Here is a 21,182-nt window from a genome sequence, read left to right as displayed (position 1 = left end):
CTTGCCCTTCTCTACCAGAGACCAAGGGAGGGGCAGAAACCAGGAGAAGCTTGTAAAGGGCTTTGAAGATGAAACAGGCCTGTAGCCAAAGATTGTTGACACAGCCACACTAGGAACTGCAGCTAAAGAGGCCAGGCGCTGCCAAGCCAATAAAACACAGCTATTGTCTCCTTTTGGCCCCTTTTATAAGCCAACAGTGCCTGGACTATATAAAAGGGCCTTCGATGACCCAGGGGACATAAGGCCTCAGCTCCAAGCACTGTCAACTTCTCTCCTCGCACGTGTCCTCTCCTCCACCATGACCTGTGGCTTTCAAACTGGAAACTTCGGCTGCGCCTCAGCCTGTGGGCCCCGTCCCGGCCGCTGCTGCATCACTGCAGCTCCCTACAGGGGCATCTCCTGCTACCGCGGACTCTCAGGGGGCTTCGGCAGCCGCAGCGTCTGTGGGGCCTTCCGCTCTGGCTCCTGTGGACGCAGCTTCGGATACCGATCCGGAGGCGTCTGCGGACCCAGCCCCCCCTGCATCACCACCGTCTCTGTCAACGAGAGCCTGCTCACCCCCCTCAACCTGGAGATCGACCCCAATGCTCAGTGCGTGAAGCATGAGGAGAAGGAGCAGATCAAGTGCCTGAACAGCAGGTTCGCGGCCTTCATCGACAAGGTGGGTGTCCTGGACCAGCCCTTCCTGGAGCACAGCAGGACACAGCCAAGGCTAGGCGCTGAGGGGAAATCAGAGTGGAGACATACCCATAGAACCGCCAAAGTACCTTTCAGGCTGGTGCGGGGAAACAAACTGAAGGCACCCTTAGAACGCAGAGCAGGGCTTACGGGGCCCAAACCCGGCCTCTCCAGTGTGTGAGACCATGGAGATGCTTCTGTAGGAAGTGGGGTGTCCTAACCATGTCAAGGTCAACTGTGAAGACTGCTTGGAGGCTTATTTTACAGAGCCTTTTGAATCTCATGTAGCCGCCGGGGCCAGCACGCTTTGTTAGAGTTACTACACGAGCTCAGCACGCAGGCAGCGCTATAGCCACAACCCCGGGTCCTCGGGGCCTTAGGCAGAGCGAAGAACTCAAGTCTGCAGCTGTCTTTACAGAATCCAGGCATCCACATGCAGCAAGCGCCAAGGAGAGAACAGCTGGGGGTGCTGGGGACACATGAGACACTAAAGGTAGCACAAGGAAGAACTTGCTAAGGACATGGCAAGGTCATTAAACACAGGCATCTGAATCTGGGAGAGGACCAACCTGGTAGCGGGGAAATGGGAGCAACAGGCAGGCTGTGGCCCGATAATCTGTAATAATAGTGTTGAGGTACGTCCCCTGCCAATCAACGGTCTCTCCCTGCCGTCAGCTGTGTTCCTGGTCCTTCAATCCCACCCTTGAGCTCAGAAACACAAGCGTTCCTGGACTTGGGTCCCAGGTGCTTATTATTCTAATTGCGATGTTGTTGCAGGGATCCAGTAATCTGCACACACTCGTTCACTTTCCAGAGTTTACAGTCCGCCTTCCTAAACAGGCTCACCCGTCCATTTGCAGGCTGGCTCTCACAGATGCCTTACTGGGCTATCTTCTTGAGGTAGAATGCCTCTCTGCACCTTTCTAAAAGGTGCTTTAGCCACCCCACCCTGTGGAAGGCTTTATCCAAAGTCTAAGAAGAGGCAGCTGAGTTGGACCGGGTTAAGCACGTTCAGCGACACCAGGTGAATTGACTGAAGTTAGCTCTCAGGAGGGAGTTCCAGATTACCACCTGCCTTCAGCCCCAGTGTGGCTGTGGAAAACACATGCCAGCGAAGAAGAAGGACATCACACACACACACACACACACACACACACACACACACACACACACACACACACACCCCTGCCCTCTGATCCTGCAAGAGTCTGTTCTCAGACTTTAACTCTGGATGGCAGGTGCGCTTCCTGGAGCAGCAGAACAAGCTGCTGGAGACCAAGTGGCAGTTCTTCCAGAACCGCAAGTGCTGTGAGAGCAATGTGGAGCCTCTGTTCGAGGGCTACATCGAGACTCTGAGGCGGGAGGCTGAGTGTGTGGAGGCCGACAGCGGGAGGCTGGCTGCTGAGCTCAACCATGCACAGGAGGCCATGGAGGGCTACAAGAAGAGGTGAGGGCCACTGGGGAGTCTTGATAGGAGCTCCCTGGGTACAGAAGAGCTGGCCTGTAGGTGGGGTCTCTGCCTGCCTGGGTCAGGAAGCCCACCCCTATCCTGTCAATCAAGGAGCTCTCCCCCTGACTTCCTTCAGGCAGAGTCTCTCTCCTTCATAGGGTTGCCGTCATCCCTTTAAGCTGCCCAAGGTTCCCTCCCTTTCTCCACCTAACTTTCCTGGTCTCCAGAACTCACCCTTAAGTCCCTGGATGTTGTTTGTAGGGGTCTACTCTCTGCCAACACTTCCACACATCATGTAGACACAGCAGAATGCTACCAATCCAGCCAGCAGTGTGCATGGTCCCTGCCCTTGGGGGGTGTAGTCTTCTGGGAGGCAAGCATGACATGGTCATGTATGGAGGCAGCTCCATGTGACACAGCCATGAAGGGTGGACAACAGGCCTCAGAGGAACCGACCAGCCTTCTTCAGTGGCATGCTCTACTACAGCCTCTGGCATCTACCTCTGTCCCTGAGTTGGCCTTCCCTCAGAGTGGTCCCTTGGCTCAGTCCAAGAAGAGATAATAGACAAGGTGCTGACCAAGGACTCAGAGTGAAGGATAAGGAAAAACAGCCAGCTCCATCTCCTTAACCTTAGACATCCACTCACACATCTATGTTCACATACATGTACATGCACACACGATCACAAATGTTCATATACATGCATATTCAGACACATGCATGTTCACACATAGGTGCATGTTCACATACACACTCAGATCTTCATGTGCACATATGTGTGCATGCACAGACATATGTGCACATACATGCATACACACTCAGACATGCAGACACATGCATGTTCACACACAAATGTGTGTTCACATACACACTCATATATATGTGCATGCATAGACACATATGTTCACATATGTGCATATATACTCATACATGCATGTTCACATACATGCACACAAACACATGTGTGTTTGTATGTACAAATGCACAGCTTTCAAATATCACTATCCTATCTCTACTGCAAAGACCCAATGTGCTCACAGGCATATGACCCCTTACAGATCCTCTAAGGAGGCCTATAGGTCAGGCTGCTCTGTGGGCTGGCTTCATGGCTGTTTGAATAAGGCCTCCTTTCCCTCCCCCCTCAGGTATGAAGAAGAAGTTGCACTCCGGGCCACAGCAGAGAATGAGTTTGTGGCTCTAAAGAAGGTAAGTGATTGAAGCTAGTCCCCACCCAGTTCCACCCTGCCCTGTCCCCTCTGGCCTGCCAGATGGCAGCCAGATCCCTCTAGCCCAAGAGAAAGCTAGCTTCATGACTCTCCGCAAACCCCAACAGGATGTGGACTGTGCCTACCTGCGCAAGTCAGACCTGGAGGCCAATGCAGAGGCACTGACCCAGGAGATCGACTTCCTGAGGCGACTGTATGAGGAGGTGAGGACAGTGACACACATGAGACTCTGAAGGAGTTCCCAAACACACAAGCTCCCCTGATAAGGAACATAATATGATACTTGAGGCCAGGTCAGAGGCTGGAGTGTTGGGGTGGGGACCTAAGGAGCCAGACTGACTGACACAGCAGGAGCAAGAGGTACACCAGGGACAAACTGTCTACCCAGAGACCAACCCAGTCCTTCCTGAACCAACAGGTACAGCCCAGTCTTGCTGGCCCAGGTGCAAATGATCTAAGAAAAAAACCAGGTCCCAGGGCACAGTCTGTTCCTAAGGAGACATGCAGATACAACCCAGCATGGGTTCTCTGGATCTAAGCAACTCTGTGGTTGCCTCAAAAGACACTTACAAACCGAAAGGCTGTTGCTTCTCTAAGGGCCAGGAGTTGAACAGCAGATATGGCTGGTAGCTACTACAAGAGAGCCATGGTGATTACAGGCATGGGAGATAAGGAAAAACCCAGGTAACCTGACTATCTTCCTTCTTTCTCCTCCTGCAGGAGACCCGCATCCTCCACGCCCACATCTCAGACACCTCCGTCATCGTCAAGATGGACAACAGCCGGGACCTGAACATGGATTGCGTCATTGCTGAGATCAAGGCTCAGTACGATGACATTGCCAGCCGCAGCCGCGCAGAGGCCGAGTCCTGGTACCGCACCAAGGTGAGGGGTCAGGACATCTGTCCTTAGATGAGACAGTGGGAAGGACTCCAGGATCTATCAGAAAAGGCTTCTTCTTGCACACCAGGAATCACAAGAGGATGGCACACAGCTCTAGGCTGAGGAGGCAGCCCAGCCTGCCCACTGTGCATCTTGCATACTCGGTGGCAGTGTGCTCACTGGGTCAATGTTACAACCTGAGCCTCATGGGCACCTCTGCTTCCCCCCTACCTCCAGTGTGAGGAAATAAAGGCCACAGTGATCCGGCATGGAGAGACCCTGCGTCGCACCAGAGAGGAGATCAATGAGCTGAACAGAATCATCCAGAGGCTGACAGCCGAGATCGAGAATGCCAAGTGCCAGGTGTGTAAGGTTCAGCTGCTCTGAGACCAGAGAGGCTGGGTACCTACTCGGTGCCACACAGTCAGCTTGTGTCCTGCTTGGAGCTTACCATTTAGTCTTCCAACATTGGCACAGCTGGGTTTTCTGATCACACTCACTCAGGTTGACCCATGGGAACAAGGCAAGAGGCTGCTTCTAGAATGTTCCCGACTGGTGGGAGAGACTGGATAATGTGCTGATAATGGACAGTGGGACCCAGAGACCCTTGGCTATCCCGTTCTCTTCTGTGTCCCCAGAACACCAAGCTGGAGGCTGCTGTGACCCAGTCTGAGCAGCAGGGAGAGGCTGCCCTCACCGATGCCCGCTGCAAGCTGGCTGAGCTGGAGGCTGCCCTGCAGAAGGCCAAGCAAGACATGGCCTGCCTGCTCAAGGAGTACCAGGAGGTGATGAACTCCAAGCTGGGTCTGGACATCGAGATCGCCACCTACAGGCGCCTGCTGGAGGGCGAGGAACAGAGGTGGGTTCCTTCCCCACTCCACTATCTCTAGAGCCTTTCCTGCTTAGCCTCCCTGCTCCTAGTCTTTGTGTGTCAGTTTCAGCACCATGAACCAACAGAAGCTAGGGACATTTCTGACTGGAGCCTGGTGCTCTCGAACTGGCCTTAGGTATCCTAATCACACAAGCCATTGTCGCCACAGGACCAGAGCTCCCGCCTCAAAGGAGCCTGTGAGGATTAGAACCAGTGTCCTACCTCTAGCTCAGCATTCCCTTGGGTCCTTATGCTTGTCTCTTGTGATGGTGGGCATGTTGCCTAGGTTCATGAGTTAGAGCTGCTGGCCAACATCTGCCCTGGCCTTTGTGCTGTATCTAGAGGATACAGCCATTGCTATTTGCATTGCTGTGACCACAGTGCCAGACGGAAGATCGCAGCAGAGAAGGCTTTTCTTTGGCTCAGAGTTTCAGATCGCCTGGGCCCATTGTAGCAGGAGGAGTGAGGCAAGACAGTTCAGGTCACAGCATGGAAATATGTTAAGGGGCTGTTCACATGGCAGCACACCAGACAAGAAGGAGCCAGAGTTTGGGTATAGCACAGGAAGCCTCACTTCCTCCAGCTCAGCTTCACCTCAGAGGTTCCACAGCTGCCCAAAACAGCACCAGCAGTCAGACGGACCTTTCAAAGCACCAGCCTGTGGGAGCCATTCCCTCCTAAAGCTGAGCCCATCCAAGTCTGTCAGGAACTCGTTCAGGCTGCACACCACAGAACCGGCTGGATGGAAGCAATTAAGACCGGAATCCAGTCAGAAGTCTGCTCAGTAGGGTGTCCCGTATGGCCACAACCACCACAAAGATAGCTCCTTCTCCGTGACAGGAAGATAAACATGAGCAGGAATGTGGCACCTGAGGGAAAGCTGATAATCTGTCTGTTCTGACTTCTCTCTCTTCTCTGCCTTTCCTCCCCTCAGGCTGTGTGAAGGCGTGGGAGCCGTGAATGTGTGTAAGTATAATGAACCCTGAAAGGGAGCCACATCGGGGCACCGGCAAACATTTCCCGTGTGCTATTCAGACACTGGGCAAGCATCACTAGTAACTCCAGTCTAGAGGACTAGGTTGCTCATGCAGAAAGACTGAGGTGAGCGCTCGGAATGTCTGGGGTCAGAAAGGAGAAAGATGTCACCCCAAGGGACCTCGGAGTCACTTAATATAATGTCTGCCCTGTAGAAGTGAGGAAGCTGGAGTCACAGAGAGGTTAAACGCAGACGCACATCCATAATTCAGGCTTCCTGGCTCCCAAGAGGAGGCTCCTCTACACAACTTACAAACTAAAAACGGAGGCTTTTTGTGCCATTCCTCAGAGGGCTGGAGTAAACAAACGGACCAAGGGAAGGTGACAGGCTGGGGTGGCTGCCGGCCAGGACTCAGAACCGACCCTGCCTTTGTTCTCACAGGTGTCAGCAGCTCCCGTGGTGGAGTTGTGTGCGGGGACCTCTGTGTGTCTGGTTCAAGGCCTGTGACAGGCAGTGTCTGCAGTGCCCCATGCAGCGGGAATGTGGCAGTGAGCACAGGCCTGTGTGCACCCTGTGGAAGTGGCCCCTGTCACCAGGGGAGGTGTTAGGAGTCAAGAGGGAGCCATGAAGCAGCCTGGCCTACAAGGCTGACCTCGGAGGCCTCAAGGTCTGTTGCCCATCCTCAGTAGCTGCCCCTCCAGCTACCTGCTGGCAAGGGGCTTGCTGCTGATAGATCAGCCTCCTGCCTCAGCTGCAGCCCTGGGAATACCCAGTGCTGCTTCCTGCACCTCTGGCCTCTAGACCCTGCTGTGCAATAAACTGTGCTGACTCTCAGAGCTGTGTAAGACGTTGTGCTTTCTTGTGGTGGGCTTGTAATGTCACCTAGGGAGCGCCGGCGTGGTGATATGGCCTGGTGACTGGAACCACTGGGGCCTGTGCTTATGGGAGGGTTCTATGGGCCCTGTTCCCAAACAGAATTCCCTCCCCATCCCCACCAGGCAGAGCTCAAAGAACAGGTTCCCCATATCATACCTACTAAACCATGTGGCTTTGGGGGTGTATCCCAGTGTTGCCCACCAACCAAAGAGAGATTTGACCCCTGATACCTGTTTTCCCCAAACACACATCCTGTGTTCACTCCCGGTAGACTCCTTCCTCCCTCAATCAATCCCTGTGGTTGTGATACAGCAAGACAGATAGGCTTCCTTCCTCCAACCAGAGGCCACAGGCTCTGCTGAAAGGCAAAGTTCTGTGTGGGAATGTGTATGTATGTGTGTGTCTGTCTTTCTGCCTGTGTCTGCCTGCTTGCTGACCTGCTTGTCTGTCTGCCTGCCTGCCTTTGTGTGTGTATGTCTGTCTGCCTGCCTGCCTTTGTGTGTGTATGTCTGTCTGCCTGCCTGCCTGCCTGCTGACCTGCTTGTCTGTCTGCCTCCCTGCCTTTGTGTGTGTCTGTCTGTCTGTCTGCCTGCCTTTGTGTGTACATGTCTGTTTGCCTGCCTGCCTGCCTACCTGCCTGCTTATCTGTCTCTGTGTGTGTCTGTCTGCCTCCCTGACTGTCTGTCTTTCTGACTGCCTATTTGTCTCTGCCTGCTGCCTGCCTGTCCACCCACATCCTACTTGCTTCTCCCACATATTTACTCCTTGCACCCTAACCCCACACACTCATACTTTACAGCAGCAATCCTCGGAAGTGTCACCAGAGCCACTTTGTGTTGCTCTGGACCCCATTCCTCATCACCATTGCCACCTCATCACCTTGTTCCCAGCACCCATCCCCCACACTAAGATGGTCACTCTGTTCCTCTTGGATTGCCCTCACTGGTCCCAGGATGTTCCAGAATAGAAGACCCAGAAAAGCTCTGAGCCAGACCTTCAATGTCCTCCATCCCCAAGCATCAACAACCGGTGCTCTCCCTCCTCCCTCCCTCCTCCTCCCCTCTCTTAGCCCATGGCGTCTTCCCTACCTACTCACACACCCTTAAAAATTCCCCACCCCCTCACTCTTTAGGTCTTCGGTCCTCTGGGATCCAGACTAAACTCTCTTAAGTTTCCCATCTCCTGCCCTTCCTTCCTGTCCGATAGGCTCATTCCTCCTGCAGGCATTGATCATTGGCTCATAGCCCTCACCCTGAAGCCTCACCTCACGCACTCAGGATTCCTCTACCTTTGCACTCTGAGCCTAGACACCACACCAGTCTCCACCTTAGCTTCCACTCGAGGTTCTGCCTGGTTAAGCCTGAGACAAGGCTCACTGGTCTTAGCAACAGGGCCTCACTGGCCTTAGTAGCAGGGCCTCCCTGGACCTCAGCAGCAAGTCCCATGCTAATCCCTCTCCCACAGCCGTGGCCCTTGAACCTTGCCTCTCCTGGATTCTTCCTGCCCCTCTTCCAATCTTCCTCCTCTCTTCTTTTCCAAAAGCAGCACCCTTCGAGGCCTGAGTCCTGCCCAGCCAGGGCAGAAGCCAGCATCCCTCCTGCCCAGGATGACCTCTGACACCAGACTTGCATGCCTTCCTTCCAAACAGCTTTCTAAGGTATTTCCTTCTCTCCCTCCTGCCACAAAACCATAGAACAAACGTTTGTGTCTTTCGACAAGTTCAGGATCTAGCGACTAATAATAAATTAACTATTTCAGTATCCTTGACTGCAATTTACCCAGTAATTCTGATTTCCCTAAACAGTGTGACCACTGGCAATCACAATCGGTTGGTGAGTTGGCTGGTTTTTTGAGACAGGGTCTCATGTCCTCCAGATCTGTCTCCAACTCACTATGTAGCCAAAGTTGCCCTTGAACCCTCTGCTTCTCCTTCCCCTGCCTCTGAGTGTTTGGGTTATGTATATATACCACCAACCCTTGGCCTTGGGTTCTTTATATTCTGATAATGGACACTAACGTTACTCCCCAGATAACACAACACATTCACACAGTAATGTGTATGTGGCAGAGTGGTTGCAGGGTAATTAAGGAGGCCACAGAGTTCATAAAAGACATACCAGAGGCAGGGAGCGATAGAAACATAGGTAGCTGTGGCTGTTAGGAAGACAGAAAGCATGCTATTGGAGGTGCAGAGCCAGCCCTGCCCCCAGCCAGCCATCCAGTCAGATGAGACCCAAGGCCAACTCTGCATGGACAGAACAACCTTCGCTGTTCTTGGTGCGTTGGGTGAATTCATAGTCCTGGTTTTCTGATACAGTTTTAATCTGTTCATGTGTCCATGTGTTCCCCATCTACCCTGATAAGTTCACGGGTGATGATGCCTTTTAGCCTGCATGAATGAGTTAAGTGTTGTCTTAGTCAGGGTTTCTATTCCTGCACAAACATCATGACCAAGAAGCAAGTTGGGGAGGAAAGGGTTTATTCAGTTTTCACTTCCACATTGCTGTTCATCACCAAAGGAAGTCAGGACTGGAACTCAAGCAAGTCAGGAAGCCGGAGCTGATGCAAAGGTCATGGAGGGATGTTTCTTACTGGCTTACTTCCCTTGGCTTGCTCAGCTTGCTTGCTTATAGGACTACCAGCCCAGGGACAGCACCACCCACAATGGGCTGGGCCCTCCCCCCTTGATCGCTAGTTGAGAAAATGCCTTACATCTGGATCTCATGGAGGCATTTTCTCAAGGGAGGCTCCTTTCTCTGTGATAACTCCAGCTTGTGTCAAGTTGGCAACACAAAATCAGCCAGTACAGTGTGTACCTCGTGGCCAGTGTGAGACAGTTAATGGCGTCTTCACATGCACGCGATGCAGTGTTAATGGGCCTGCCTTATCCTTTGCATTCAGACAGAGCTGACTTCCACTTTGTAGAATGGAATCGCCCAGCACAAGGCTCTGTCTGAAAGTCACTGCCTTACAGGACTCGGAGCAGGGGGAAGCTTGCTCATACCACACAGCAGTCAGAGGCCTCCACAGAACACAGTCCCTTCTTCCAACGCTCCGTCTGCACCCAGGTGACCTCAGGCTCTCTAAAGCATATACTAGGCCCACACTCTGGCCCTGATTCACCATTCAGTGCCTTTCATGTCTCCCGGCCTCCCTTGCTTGTTCCCCAAATATCTTCATCACCCAGCAAGGGGAGGGACAGGAGCCCCACAGGGGGATGGGGCCCTGTGGTTCTTCCATTCTTGGAAGCTGCTCTGGGACATTGATGTTTCCTCCCAAGGACTTGAGGAGAGACCTTAAGGACAGGCAACCTCAGGAGGGCCATCACAATGTCACACAGGGCACCCCAGGGAGCCACCTTCCTCCCACCTATCTGAGGCAGACCCAGTGATGGGTCTCTAGGCCCATATTCCTAACTCAATAGTCATGTGCTGTGTGACTTTTCCTGGAGAGATGTGAGCAAATGTCAGAATATTTACCCAGACACAGTAGTGGTGAAAAACACCAACAACAGCAAAAAGTTATGTTTCTAAGAAAGTCCACCTGAGGAGCAGACAAGTTTGTACAGATCCATGTGTACAGGAGTGTGGGTGACTCAAAGGCAGCCTGGGTAATCACACACACACACACACACACACACACACACACACACACTCCTGGAACTCCCTGTCAATTCCACCTTTATAACCTTGGACAGGGCCTGTGAATTTGGGGGTCCTCTGAGCCTGTGTCTTCACTGTCTTCCTGAACCTTGTGGGCCTCCCTTCTCCTTCTTGGGGGAGTGTTTGAGTTTCGAGGAAATGGTCAAAGAGTCCTGGGCCTTAGGGCTAGAAGAGGCGGAATCTAGGAAGGAGAATGCTAGCCAGGGGTGGATGGAAGTCATGTTGAAGCTGCAACCTTAGGGAGAGGGGAGAGTCTCCATTGGAATCACCAAAAAATGATAGGTCCCAAGTTCACTCAGGCAAAGAGACAGGTTAAAGATGGTTGTCTCGTACCAAGTGTGATGGCACATGCTTGTAATCACAGCTCTCAGGAAGCTGAGGTAGGGGGATATTCATGACTTTGGGACTAGCCTAAGCCACAATGTGAGAGACTTGAGGTGGGGGCAGGAAGGAAATAAGGGAAAACGAAGGGAAAAAAGGAAATAGGGGAGGAAGGAAGGAAGGAAAAGGAAAAGGAAGGAAGAAAGGAGGAAAAGAAGGAGTAAAGGAGGAAAGAAGAAAGGAAGGAAGGAGGAAAAGAAGGAAGGAGGAAAGGGAGGAAGGAAGGGGTGGGGGGTTGTTCCAGTCCCTGAAGCTTGGTTTAAAGGAAAAGTTAGTATCTGTGAGGAGTTACCTGGGTGAACAGACATGTTGCAGGCACAGAGAAGCAGCTCAAAATGCCACAAGCAATCCATGGGCTCGGAGAGGCTGGGGGATGATCTTCGGGATCCCCTGGAAGCCTCAAGTGACCTATCCTACTTTCCACTCTGCTCCCTGCCCCCAGCCCCAGCCCCACCTCCCCCTCCTAAAAGTTTCCTCATCCACAGGAATTTCTCATCCTTGTCATCTTTGCCCACTGCCTTGCTGGGTCACGGGCAACCAGACTTCCCAGCGTCTCTGAGGAAGGACAGGGACACTCGCAATCAGACCTTCTGTGCTGACAAGCCCCAGCTCATGTAGCAGTGGTGCCAAACCTTTGGCTTCTGCTCTGGGCATCAACCAGAAGAGCTTCCAGGCATCCCATGGGCTGAAGACCTAATCACATAGTTCAGCCTTTCCTAACCTGTGGGGTTGCCTAAGACCATTGAAAAGCAGAGATATTTACATTATGTTCCGTAACAGCAGCGAAATTACAGTTATGAGATAACAACGAACAATAATTTTATGGTTGGGGGGCATCGTAACATGAGGACCTGTATTAAAGGGTCACAGATTTAGGAAGGTTGAGAACTCCACCTAACTACCTGTGCTCCAAAGTGAGGGCCCTCAACTGCACATACTAGTTGCCAAAGCCAGGACAAGAGCTTAAGTATCCTGGCCTTTTTCCACCACAATTGAAGGACTAGGGGTGCAGGGCAATCATGTTGTTAGAGTTGTTAGGGCTGGAGCCACCCAGGAAGCTCTGACATGCTGAGCATGGGCGCTCGTCCCCAGTAGAACAGTTAAAACAGGCAACAGTGAAAGGCAGAGAAAGATTTACCTGATGTGGCCACATTGGGAAGAGGAACAAACAGTCTAGTGATTACCCCAAGGCCATTTTTGGGGTCCTAGAATGAGGTTTAGGTTTAAATAGACACCAAGAGGCATGCATTACTAAGCAGTCCTGGTTAAGGGCGGCCCTACCCAGGAGAACATCTCTGTCTTAATTGCAGTTTCTTCTTCAAGGTGGTTTGACAAGTTGTCACAGTTCCACAGGGTTGGCTCCAAGCATGAGATTCCTAGAGAATTCCTGTTCCTCTGGCAACATTGTTTCAATCTCCTAACAGTCAAAAGGAGGGGCACAAGTCTCTGGAGAATATCCCTGTGCCTGCTAGGAGGGGTGCTTAAAAGGCCTTCCTGGCAACAGTAACAAAAAGGATGAAGATCAAGTTCCTGGCATCATTCAATGATGCAGGAGGAGTAAGGAGGGGAGCAAAATGGCTGTGTCTCAGAATCCCCTGGTGACATTTCACCTTGTCTAGAGATGTCTTTGCTCGTTGTAATGAGAGGCAGGGGAAATCTCAAGCATCTAGTGAAGGAGCCAAGAATGATACAGAGTAAAACGTTCTGGCGGAGCTCAGCAACAGTTGCCCAACCACGGTGCTGAGACAAAACACCTCAGTTAGAATACCAACCACCCTATAAGACTCTGCTTTGAGTACAGCTTTGTTGTCCCAAAAGCCTGATTTCTCCAGACCAGATAGGCGGTGTCTTTGCCTATTGAAAACACCCAGGTCCCCGGACCCTCCCCCCAACACCCGGGGAAGGGGAAGCACCTGGCATAGGCAGCATTTTTGGAGAGACTGAGGCACGGGTTTGTTTCGCTGCAATTAGTTTATTGGGAACGTAAAGTGAGACAAAGGCAAACGAGCAGGCAGCAGAGGCTCTGGTATGGGGGAGCTGCTGCCAGGGAGATCCGGAAGAAGATGCTCTGGGTCACGTGGTCTCTCGAGGAGTGACAGGAAAACCAGCAACCATATTGGTCCCTGTCTCCTTGCCCAGACAAAAGGGTAAAGTTGGGCAAAGAATCCTGGGGCAGCGGTTCCTCCGAGATCCTAAGACCAATGAATCCAGAAAAAAAGGCAGAAGGGGAAAGAAAAGCAAGAACTCTGCAAACAAGTTGCTAGGGAAAGCTAAAGAATGAGAAGAAGGGGCCGAGGCCACTGTCCCGCTGTGCTGTCTTTTCGGGCAGGGTGGCCCATGGCAGTGGCTTGCAGCTTTGTGGCCTCCTAGCACTTCTTACAGCCTCCGCTGCAGGCGCCTGCCCCGGCGCAGGGGCCGCAGGCATTGGGGGTGCCCACCACCACATTGCCACTGCAAGGTGCGCTGCACACTCTGGTGTTGACAGCAGGGGCAGTACCGGAGACACAGAGATCGCCACAGACGACGCCACCGCGGGAGCTGCTCACGCCTGAAAGCCGGGAGAACAGGAGAGACTGTGTCAGGCACCGCCACTGCCAGGAGGCTCTGCAACAGCAAGCTTAAGTGTTCCCGCCCCCAAAGGCGCGCACCACCCCGCAGGAAAAGGGGAGGCTGGAATTACTTACACACATTCACGGAGCCAACGCCCTCACACAACCTGTGGGAGAGGAAAGGGAGCCGTTAGTGCACCAAAAGCGTGTAACTGGAGCCATCACCGGTCCTTCTAGGCTCTAGCCCTAGGGAAAGGGTGCATGAGAGAAATTGAGAAACCCGGAGCTGAGGGTAGCCCTGAGGGGCACCACGTGAATTCTGAAGGCAAGGAAAGCCCTCTACCACTTCTGCTTACTCGCTGCGCACTTTAGTGGGCTCTAGGTCTCCTCACAGAATAATCCAAGTGCTCTCCTGGGGACTAAGACACCCAAGACATAGGTGCTGCAGCACTGGCTGCTGTTGCCCTGTTGGTTTTGGGCTGTAAGTGCATCGGGGGAAGCGGGTGTAATTTTCTAAATCCTATCTGATCGTCATTGTGACATTGGGCCTAAGGGAGATCAGAACCTTTTGCCCCTGTGTCGGGAGGCAACACCTGTCTTCATAAATGACTCCAGATGGAGAGACGAGAGCTTAGAACCTTAGAGGCAGCTTGGAAGCTACCTACAGCAGTCCTCTCATTGGGCACCTACAGAGGAAATGACCAATGGCAGCTCAGGGCTAAAACTACACTATCTGACCTGTATTAGAGTTGGCCAGAACACACAATGACCAAGGCTGACAAACTCAGAACGGATGCTCTGGTCGCCTTCCTCTCTGCCTGTGTGTGGTGGAGAAGCTGAGGTTCCTTGGCAGGTCTCTCTCTCTCTCTCTCTCTCTCTCTCTCTCTCTCTCTCTCTCTCCCTCTCTCTCTCTCTCTCTCTCTCTCTCTCTCTCTCTCTCTCTCTCTCCAACATCCAGATTCTCAGGTACCTCCAAGCTTCCCAATCTACTCTGTAGTTCTGGGGAGTCTCTCAATGTGATCACATGTCAAGTCTGTGTCCCATCTCCCAAGTTCACACCTGTGTGCCACCCTGGAGGCTGGCTATACGCAAAAGGAGGCTGGGAACGCAACCAAACAGCTGGGCATGAAACAGAAAGTACAAAAACAAGAGCTTCATTCAAAGTGGAGTCCTGGGGCTGGAGAGATGGCTCAGCGGCTAAAAGCACTGGCTGCTCTTCCAGAGGTCCTGAGTTCAATTCCCAGCATCCACACAGTGGCTCACGACCATCTCTAATGAGACCTGATCCCCCCTTCTGGTGTATCTGAAGACACCTACAATACACTCATATATGACAAATAAATAAATCTTTTTTTAAAAAAAGTAAAAAGGTGGAGTCCTAAAGAACTTGGGGTGTGAGGAACCCTCCACAACAGGAAACTGAACAGCAAGGAGGCCCTGTACCAGTACCTGACTGTGAGTTTTAAAAACTAACGAAAGTGGGTTGGGGATTTAGCTCAGTGGTAAAGCGCTTGCCTAGCAAGTGCAAGGCCCTGGGTTCGGTTCTCAGCTCTGGAAAAAAAAAAAAACTAACGAAAGTCCATTATCCTCTTCCTCAGTTCAAACTGCAATGGGAATACACTCTAGTGTGCTCTCTAGTTACCATCACAGGGGCTGAGCAGGGGTTGGTGGACTCTGCTGCTATCATGAGATAAATGTGAATTTCCAAGGTTGGAGTGGAGCTAGCCAGGGACAGCTTAGAGAAGAACATGGAGTCCTGAGAATTCACAAAGCATGTGATAGCGAAAGGGGAAACTGCACCCTAGGTATGAACACCAGGTAGACCTTGAGAGAGCAAAACCCAGGATCTCCCTGTAGGCAGCCTGAGAGAGAGGCCAGGGGGAGCAAGTGAAATGGAGTTAGGTTAAAGGTTATATCGAGGTTAAAGGTTACATCAAGGTTAAAGGACTTACACAGATTTCCTATCCACGTGCGGGGTGGTGAGGTGAGGAAGCGAAGATGAACTGGTACCCAAGATGTGGGGCTCAATGCTGAGGACCCAAGAAGGGTTGGGAAAGTGAAAAGCTACAGAACCCACCTCTGTTCCTCGCCCTCCAGCAGGCGCCTGTAGGTGGCGATCTCGATGTCCAGACCCAGCTTGGAGTTCATCACCTCCTGGTATTCCTTGAGCAGGCAGGCCATGTCCTGCTTGGCCTTCTGCAGGGCAGCCTCCAGCTCAGCCAGCTTGCAGCGGGCATCGGTGAGGGCAGCCTCTCCCTGCTGCTCAGACTGGGTCACAGCAGCCTCCAGCTTGGTGTTCTGGGGACACAGAAGAGAACGGGATAGCCAAGGGTCTCTGGGTCCCACTGTCCATTATCAGTATATTATCCAGTCTCTCCCACCAGTCGGGAACATTCTAGAAGCAGCCTCTTGCCTTGTTCCCGTGGGTCAACCTGAGTGAGTGTGATCAGGAAACCCAGCTGTGCCAATGTTGGAAGACTAAATGGTAAGCTCCAAGCAGGACACAAGCTGACTGTGTGGCACCGAGTAGGTACCCAGCCTCTCTGGTCTCAGAGCAGCTGAACCTTACACACCTGGCACTTGGCGTTCTCGATCTCGGCTGTCAGCCTCTGGATGATTCTGTTCAGCTCATTGATCTCCTCTCTGGTGCGACGCAGGGTCTCTCCATGCCGGATCACTGTGGCCTTTATCTCCTCACACTGGGGGTAGGGGGGAAGCAGAGGTGCCCATGAGGCTCAGGTTGTGACATTGACCCAGTGAGCACACTGCCACCGAGTGTGCAAGATGCACAGTGGGCAGGCTGGGCTGCCTCCTCAGCCTAGAGCTGTGTGCCATCCTCTTGTGTTTCCTGGTGTGCAAGAAGAAGCCTTTTCTGATAGATCCTGGAGTCCTTCCCACTGTCTCATCTAAGGACAGATGTCCTGACCTCTCACCTTGGTGCGGTACCAGGACTCGGCCTCTGCACGGCTACGGCTGGCAATGTCATCATACTGAGCCTTGATCTCAGCAATGACGCAGTCCATGTTCAGGTCCCGGCTGTTGTCCATCTTGACGATGACGGAGGTGTCTGAGATGTGGGCGTGGAGGATGCGGGTCTCCTGCAGGAGGAGGGAGACAGCAGTCAAAAGCTTCTTGAAAATCCAGTCTAATCCCACATCCCTGTGCCAAGCTCTCAGACTTCCCCTGGCCCACACAGGACTTCACAGTGATGCAACAACTGTCTGCAGGCTACTTGTTGGGCTTCCACCTTGCTGCTGCCCTCACCTCCTCATACAGTCGCCTCAGGAAGTCGATCTCTTGGGTCAGTGCCTCTGTGTTGGCCTCCAGGTCTGACTTGCGCAGGTAGGCACAGTCCACATCCTGGGAGAGAGGGAGAGGTGTGAACCTGACTCACTCAGCTGATCATGTCCTAAACTCTTCTCTCTTCATCCATCCCAGGAAGCACAGTGGAGAGAGATCCCTGTGTGCAAAGATCTCTGCCCCTACTTCCCAGCTTGCACTTGACTGTTCCTCAGGCATGGGGACTCTCTGCCTCTCAGCCCCTCTCTTTCTTTCTCTGTGGTTCCGTTCCGTTCTAAAAAGCTTCCCAGTTGGCTCCCAGGTCTTCCAGCAGAACCAGCAATGCTTCAAGAGGACAACTGGCCACTCCTAATGACCCTCTCAATGCTTACACACTGTCTTGGGTCCTAATACTCTGGTCAGACTTGTAGTATGGATGTAGACCACACCACTTTCAGTGAAGAGAATAAAACCCTGTGGGTCCTGGAACCCCGGCCATACACCCCAGAATGAAGGAAAGACGCATCAAGGTTAATACAGCCAAGGTCTTGCATCAGGGCAGAAGGAGCTGAGAGACATTCCAAACTCACACATGGCCTCATGGGATTGGAACTACTGACTCTCTGGGTGACAACCTTCCAAATGGCTGCTGCCCCTAGACCACCCCTTTATCACAGCCCTGGGTCTGACATTCATTGGGCCATCTCTCTGAGATTTTTCCTATCTTGTTGTGGGAAGGTCAAAATTCCTGAAGGTTAAGCACAGTGTGTCCCTCGCTCGGGTGTGTCGCTCTACCTCCCACCGCCAGCTACTTGCCTTCTTCAGAGCCACAAACTCATTCTCAGCTGTAGCTCTCAGAGAAACTTCCTCCTCGTACCTAGGACAGAGAGAGGCAACGTGAGGTGGGGTGTGCAAACTCACACGCCATGCAGGGAGCTCAGGGGGAGAGCCCTCAGAGTTCTTGGCCCTGCTAGGGCTCTCCGAGCTATCAGGGAGTGGGGGAGGCTGTAAGGGAGCCTCCTAGCGCTGTTATGAAGTCAGCGCAGGAAGGAAATGAAGATTCGATGCCAACTTCATGCGGGAGTGGACATCATGGGGTCTTAGGTACTGCAGCTCCAACCTCCCCCAGTGGCATGTCAGTCCCAGCCCAGCTGCTGAACAGACTCAAGTTCCTGGGCTGAGTATCCAAGGCAGAGAGACAGATAGACAGTATGGCTCATGACCCTCCTACTTTCCTGAGCAGAATCTGTTCAGGGGTCACAATGCAGAGGATCCACGTGAGAAAGAGCTGGGGTCAGGCTGTGTTTGTCCTCCCCAGAGAAGACAGAGCTGTTGGTCTCAGTCTTTAGAGAGAAGACTGAGGCAAAAATGGTAGACTCTGACACTCTCTAGTCCTCTCCGAGAAATGTCTGTACAGATATTTCACAGACAGCAGGATCCTACAATGACATCAGCCTGGCTACACTTTCATGTCCTGGGCTTTGATATCAGGCACATCTTATACCAGCACCACACCAGTCCATTCTCACCTCTTCTTGTAGCCCTCCATGGCCTCCTGAGCATGGTTGAGCTCAGCAGCCAGCCTGCCACTGTCGGCCTCCACACACTCAGCCTCCCGCCTCAGAGTCTCGATGTAGCCCTCGAACAGAGGCTCCACGTTGCTCTCACAGCACTTGCGGTTCTGGAAGAACTGCCACTTGGTTTCCAGCAGCTTGTTCTGCTGCTCCAGGAAGCGCACCTGCCATGGAGGGAGAAGGGGTTCAGGGGCAGGTCTGGGATGATGGTGGAGATGGAGTAGAGGGGCTCTGGGAAGGAGCCTGAGTCTCCATTCCCTTATCTTGGCCTTGCCTGTCTTTCCCATGGGTAGAGAGCACAAGGGATAGGGTCAGTGCCTACTCAGGAAGCCAGGTGGACACCTCAGTGCCCTATGCTGGGCCCAACGCTCCCCTCTGAAGCAAGGAAGGCAGGAGTCCCCATAAGCAGAGCACCCCTATTCACATCCCAGAGGCGATGGAGTCACAGGCCTTTTGGAGTCTCTCACTAGGAAGGCCTCTGCCCCTTCCTCCAATAGTCTGCACCCTTCCTGTCAGCCCAAGTGCAGTCTCCCTTCTTGGCCTGGCCAAAGCTCCATCCTGCAGCCCTTGGGACTCCCTGTAGTCAGTTTGTGCCCAGGACAGCCTGGCCACTTCTCTCGGCCATAAGCTCTGCTTCTCAGAACTGACAAGTGAGCCCTGTGAATCCTGTCTTTTGAGCTCATTTTGGGAGGGCTTTCTGCTTCCCATTCCCCTCAGCGCCCAGCCTTGGCTGTGTCCTGCTGTGCTCCAGGAAGGGCTGGTCCAGGACACCCACCTTGTCGATGAAGGCGGCGAACCTGCTGTTCAGGCACTTGATCTGCTCCTTCTCCTCATGCTTCACGCACTGAGCATTGGGGTCGATCTCTAGGTTGAGGGGGGTGAGCAGGCTCTCATTGACAGAGACAGTGGTGATGCAGGGGGGGCTGGGCCCACAGATGCCTCCGGATCGGTAACCGAAGCTGCGTCCACAGGAGCCAGAGCGAAAGGCCCCGCAGACACTGTGGCTGCCAAAGCCCCCTGAGAGTCCGCGGTAGCAGGAGATGCCCCTGTAGGGAGCTGCAGTGATGCAGCAGCGGCCGGGACGGGGCCCACAGGCTGAGGCGCAGCTGAAGGCGCGGCCACCACAGTAGGATCCACAAGTCATGGTTATTTGGGGAGTAGGGCGACTGGGAGACTGGAGACGTCCAAGTGGAGGGTACAGTGGACGTGGATTCAGGTGTTTACCTCTTTAGGTTTGTTGGCCCTTTATATATGTGAGGACCCTGACTGTGACCACGTGGTTTGAAGCAATTAGATGGCTTTATGAGCTTGGCTTGTTTAGCTGCTGTGGCTCCTCCTTAAATGTGCTAAATTGGTTAACCAGTTGCTGGTGTTTATGGTCCTTTACCCTAAACTGTACAATTTCCTTCTTCAAAGGGACAGCTCACCTCCTCCATCCCCTGCTCCTGTGCCCAACACACAGAAAGGGAGAGACAGTGTAGGTGACTCATGCTGCAAGGAAAAGGAAGAGGGGCGGAGCTATTGCTCCAATCAGGGACTTGAAAATGGCGGCACCGCTGTCCGAGGTCCTGACCCAACCAAGCTAGGGACGCCTGGGTAGTTTGTCTACGTGCCCCTTAAGGCTCCATATCTGAATCTAAGTTAGTCAACTTCTCCCTCCTCCATCTCTCACTCCCGCGGACCCTTCTGTTCCCTCATCAGGTTACCCTTCCTACACACAATTTCCACGAACTCATAGGCTACATGGCTACGTCACAGGCACACACACACACACACACACACACACACACACACACACACACCCCTATGGACACAAACAATTCTTAGCCCATCATGGCTATCTAGGACCAAAGGAGTGTCTTCCTTCCGTCTTCCCCAAGTCCGAAGTGTCCACAGGGTCACTGGCCCCAACACTGGTGAGCACCTCATGTCTTTTTCACCTCAGGTTGTTGTATCATCCATGGGGTGACCTTACTGTTGGTAGGGTGACATGAAGAGAACACGAAGATCCCAGCTGTCAGTCGAGCCCCTGATACTTCCTGCACTATGAACACCCATCCTTCCTGTACTGCGAACCCCCTATTTCCTTCCCCAATGACCCTTCCACTTTGTAACATCAGCCTGCAGTGGCTCTGATAAGCATTCAGACATAACTGTAGCAGCTAGTGTTGCCCATCCAGCGTAGGCCTTAAACTCACAAGAGCTGGTTAGGGCCAGAGGCACTGCCCTGACTACCTCTGTATGGCCCTGAAGCAGGTGCTTCACTCTGCTGGAAACTAGCTGAGGCTTTGCCTGCCCTGGCTGCCTTGGAAGTCTGAAGGGGTGGATTTAGCTCTGTAAACTCCACAGCATGGTGTGCACCCTAATCTCTGCCAGCCACTCTGGACAGTGTTTTACCAGAGTTCATGTTGTTGCCCTCCATTGGGAACGACCACCATTTTTCAGTCACAGAACGGTCTAGAACAAAGCCAGCCAGAGTAGAACAGAACACATCGTTGTTTTGCTTACGTCATGACCATGCCCTGACCCTCTGGGTCAGCTATGTGTGCCTGGTGTTTATTCTGTCATTACGTACAATTATTCCTTTGGGAGCTGCAATTTTTGAAAAGTGGAAATACGTGTTATACCAGTTGAGGACACAGGTCCGGATTCCAAAGTACCTAGTTTTAAATCCAGGCTCTTACCACCACGCTACCGGATAACTCCAGGCAGCTACTTAGCGTCTCTGAGCCTCCATTATGACTTGTAAGATGAGGATAATACCCATCTCGTAAAGT

The 21,182-nt window shown here is 52.7% G+C and overlaps 2 protein-coding genes across 4 annotated transcripts; one reads left to right on the top strand and one right to left on the bottom strand.

Moving 5' to 3' along the window:
• Positions 1–228: 228 nt before the first annotated feature.
• Positions 229–6,918, top strand: Krt83 (keratin 83). Of its 2 annotated transcripts, XM_039079712.2 has the most exons (10): positions 299–661; positions 1,917–2,125; positions 3,275–3,335; positions 3,463–3,558; positions 4,076–4,240; positions 4,475–4,600; positions 4,876–5,096; positions 6,043–6,074; positions 6,356–6,464; positions 6,526–6,814. In XM_039079712.2, the coding sequence occupies exons 1-10, from the start codon at positions 299–301 to the stop codon at positions 6,710–6,712; spliced, it is 1,569 nt and encodes a 522-aa protein (XP_038935640.2). In that variant the 3' UTR covers positions 6,713–6,814. The 2 variants fall into 2 exon arrangements, with proteins under 2 accessions (NP_001376207.1, XP_038935640.2); NM_001389278.1 differs by lacking the exon at positions 6,356–6,464 and having other exon boundaries at positions 229–661; positions 6,526–6,918.
• A 6,037-nt stretch (positions 6,919–12,955) lies between these two features.
• On the bottom strand, positions 12,956–19,605 carry Krt86 (keratin 86). 2 transcript variants are annotated; one of them, XM_039079713.1, is made up of 10 exons: positions 19,181–19,549; positions 18,361–18,569; positions 17,644–17,708; positions 17,189–17,190; positions 16,817–16,912; positions 16,486–16,650; positions 16,126–16,251; positions 15,630–15,850; positions 13,688–13,719; positions 12,956–13,551 (listed from the first exon to the last, which is right to left on the bottom strand). In XM_039079713.1, the coding sequence occupies exons 1-10, from the start codon at positions 19,547–19,549 to the stop codon at positions 13,370–13,372; spliced, it is 1,467 nt and encodes a 488-aa protein (XP_038935641.1). In that variant the 3' UTR covers positions 12,956–13,369. The 2 variants fall into 2 exon arrangements, with proteins under 2 accessions (XP_038935641.1, NP_001008810.2); NM_001008810.2 differs by lacking the exon at positions 17,189–17,190 and having other exon boundaries at positions 17,648–17,708; positions 19,181–19,605.
• Positions 19,606–21,182: the final 1,577 nt, after the last annotated feature.

Source organism: Rattus norvegicus, chromosome 7 (genome assembly GCF_036323735.1).
Source record: "Rattus norvegicus strain BN/NHsdMcwi chromosome 7, GRCr8, whole genome shotgun sequence".
In the NCBI taxonomy this organism is placed as follows: Eukaryota; Metazoa; Chordata; class Mammalia; order Rodentia; family Muridae; genus Rattus; species Rattus norvegicus.
Note: the sequence above shows the minus strand (reverse complement) of the source record. Positions and strands in the feature narration are given on the sequence as shown.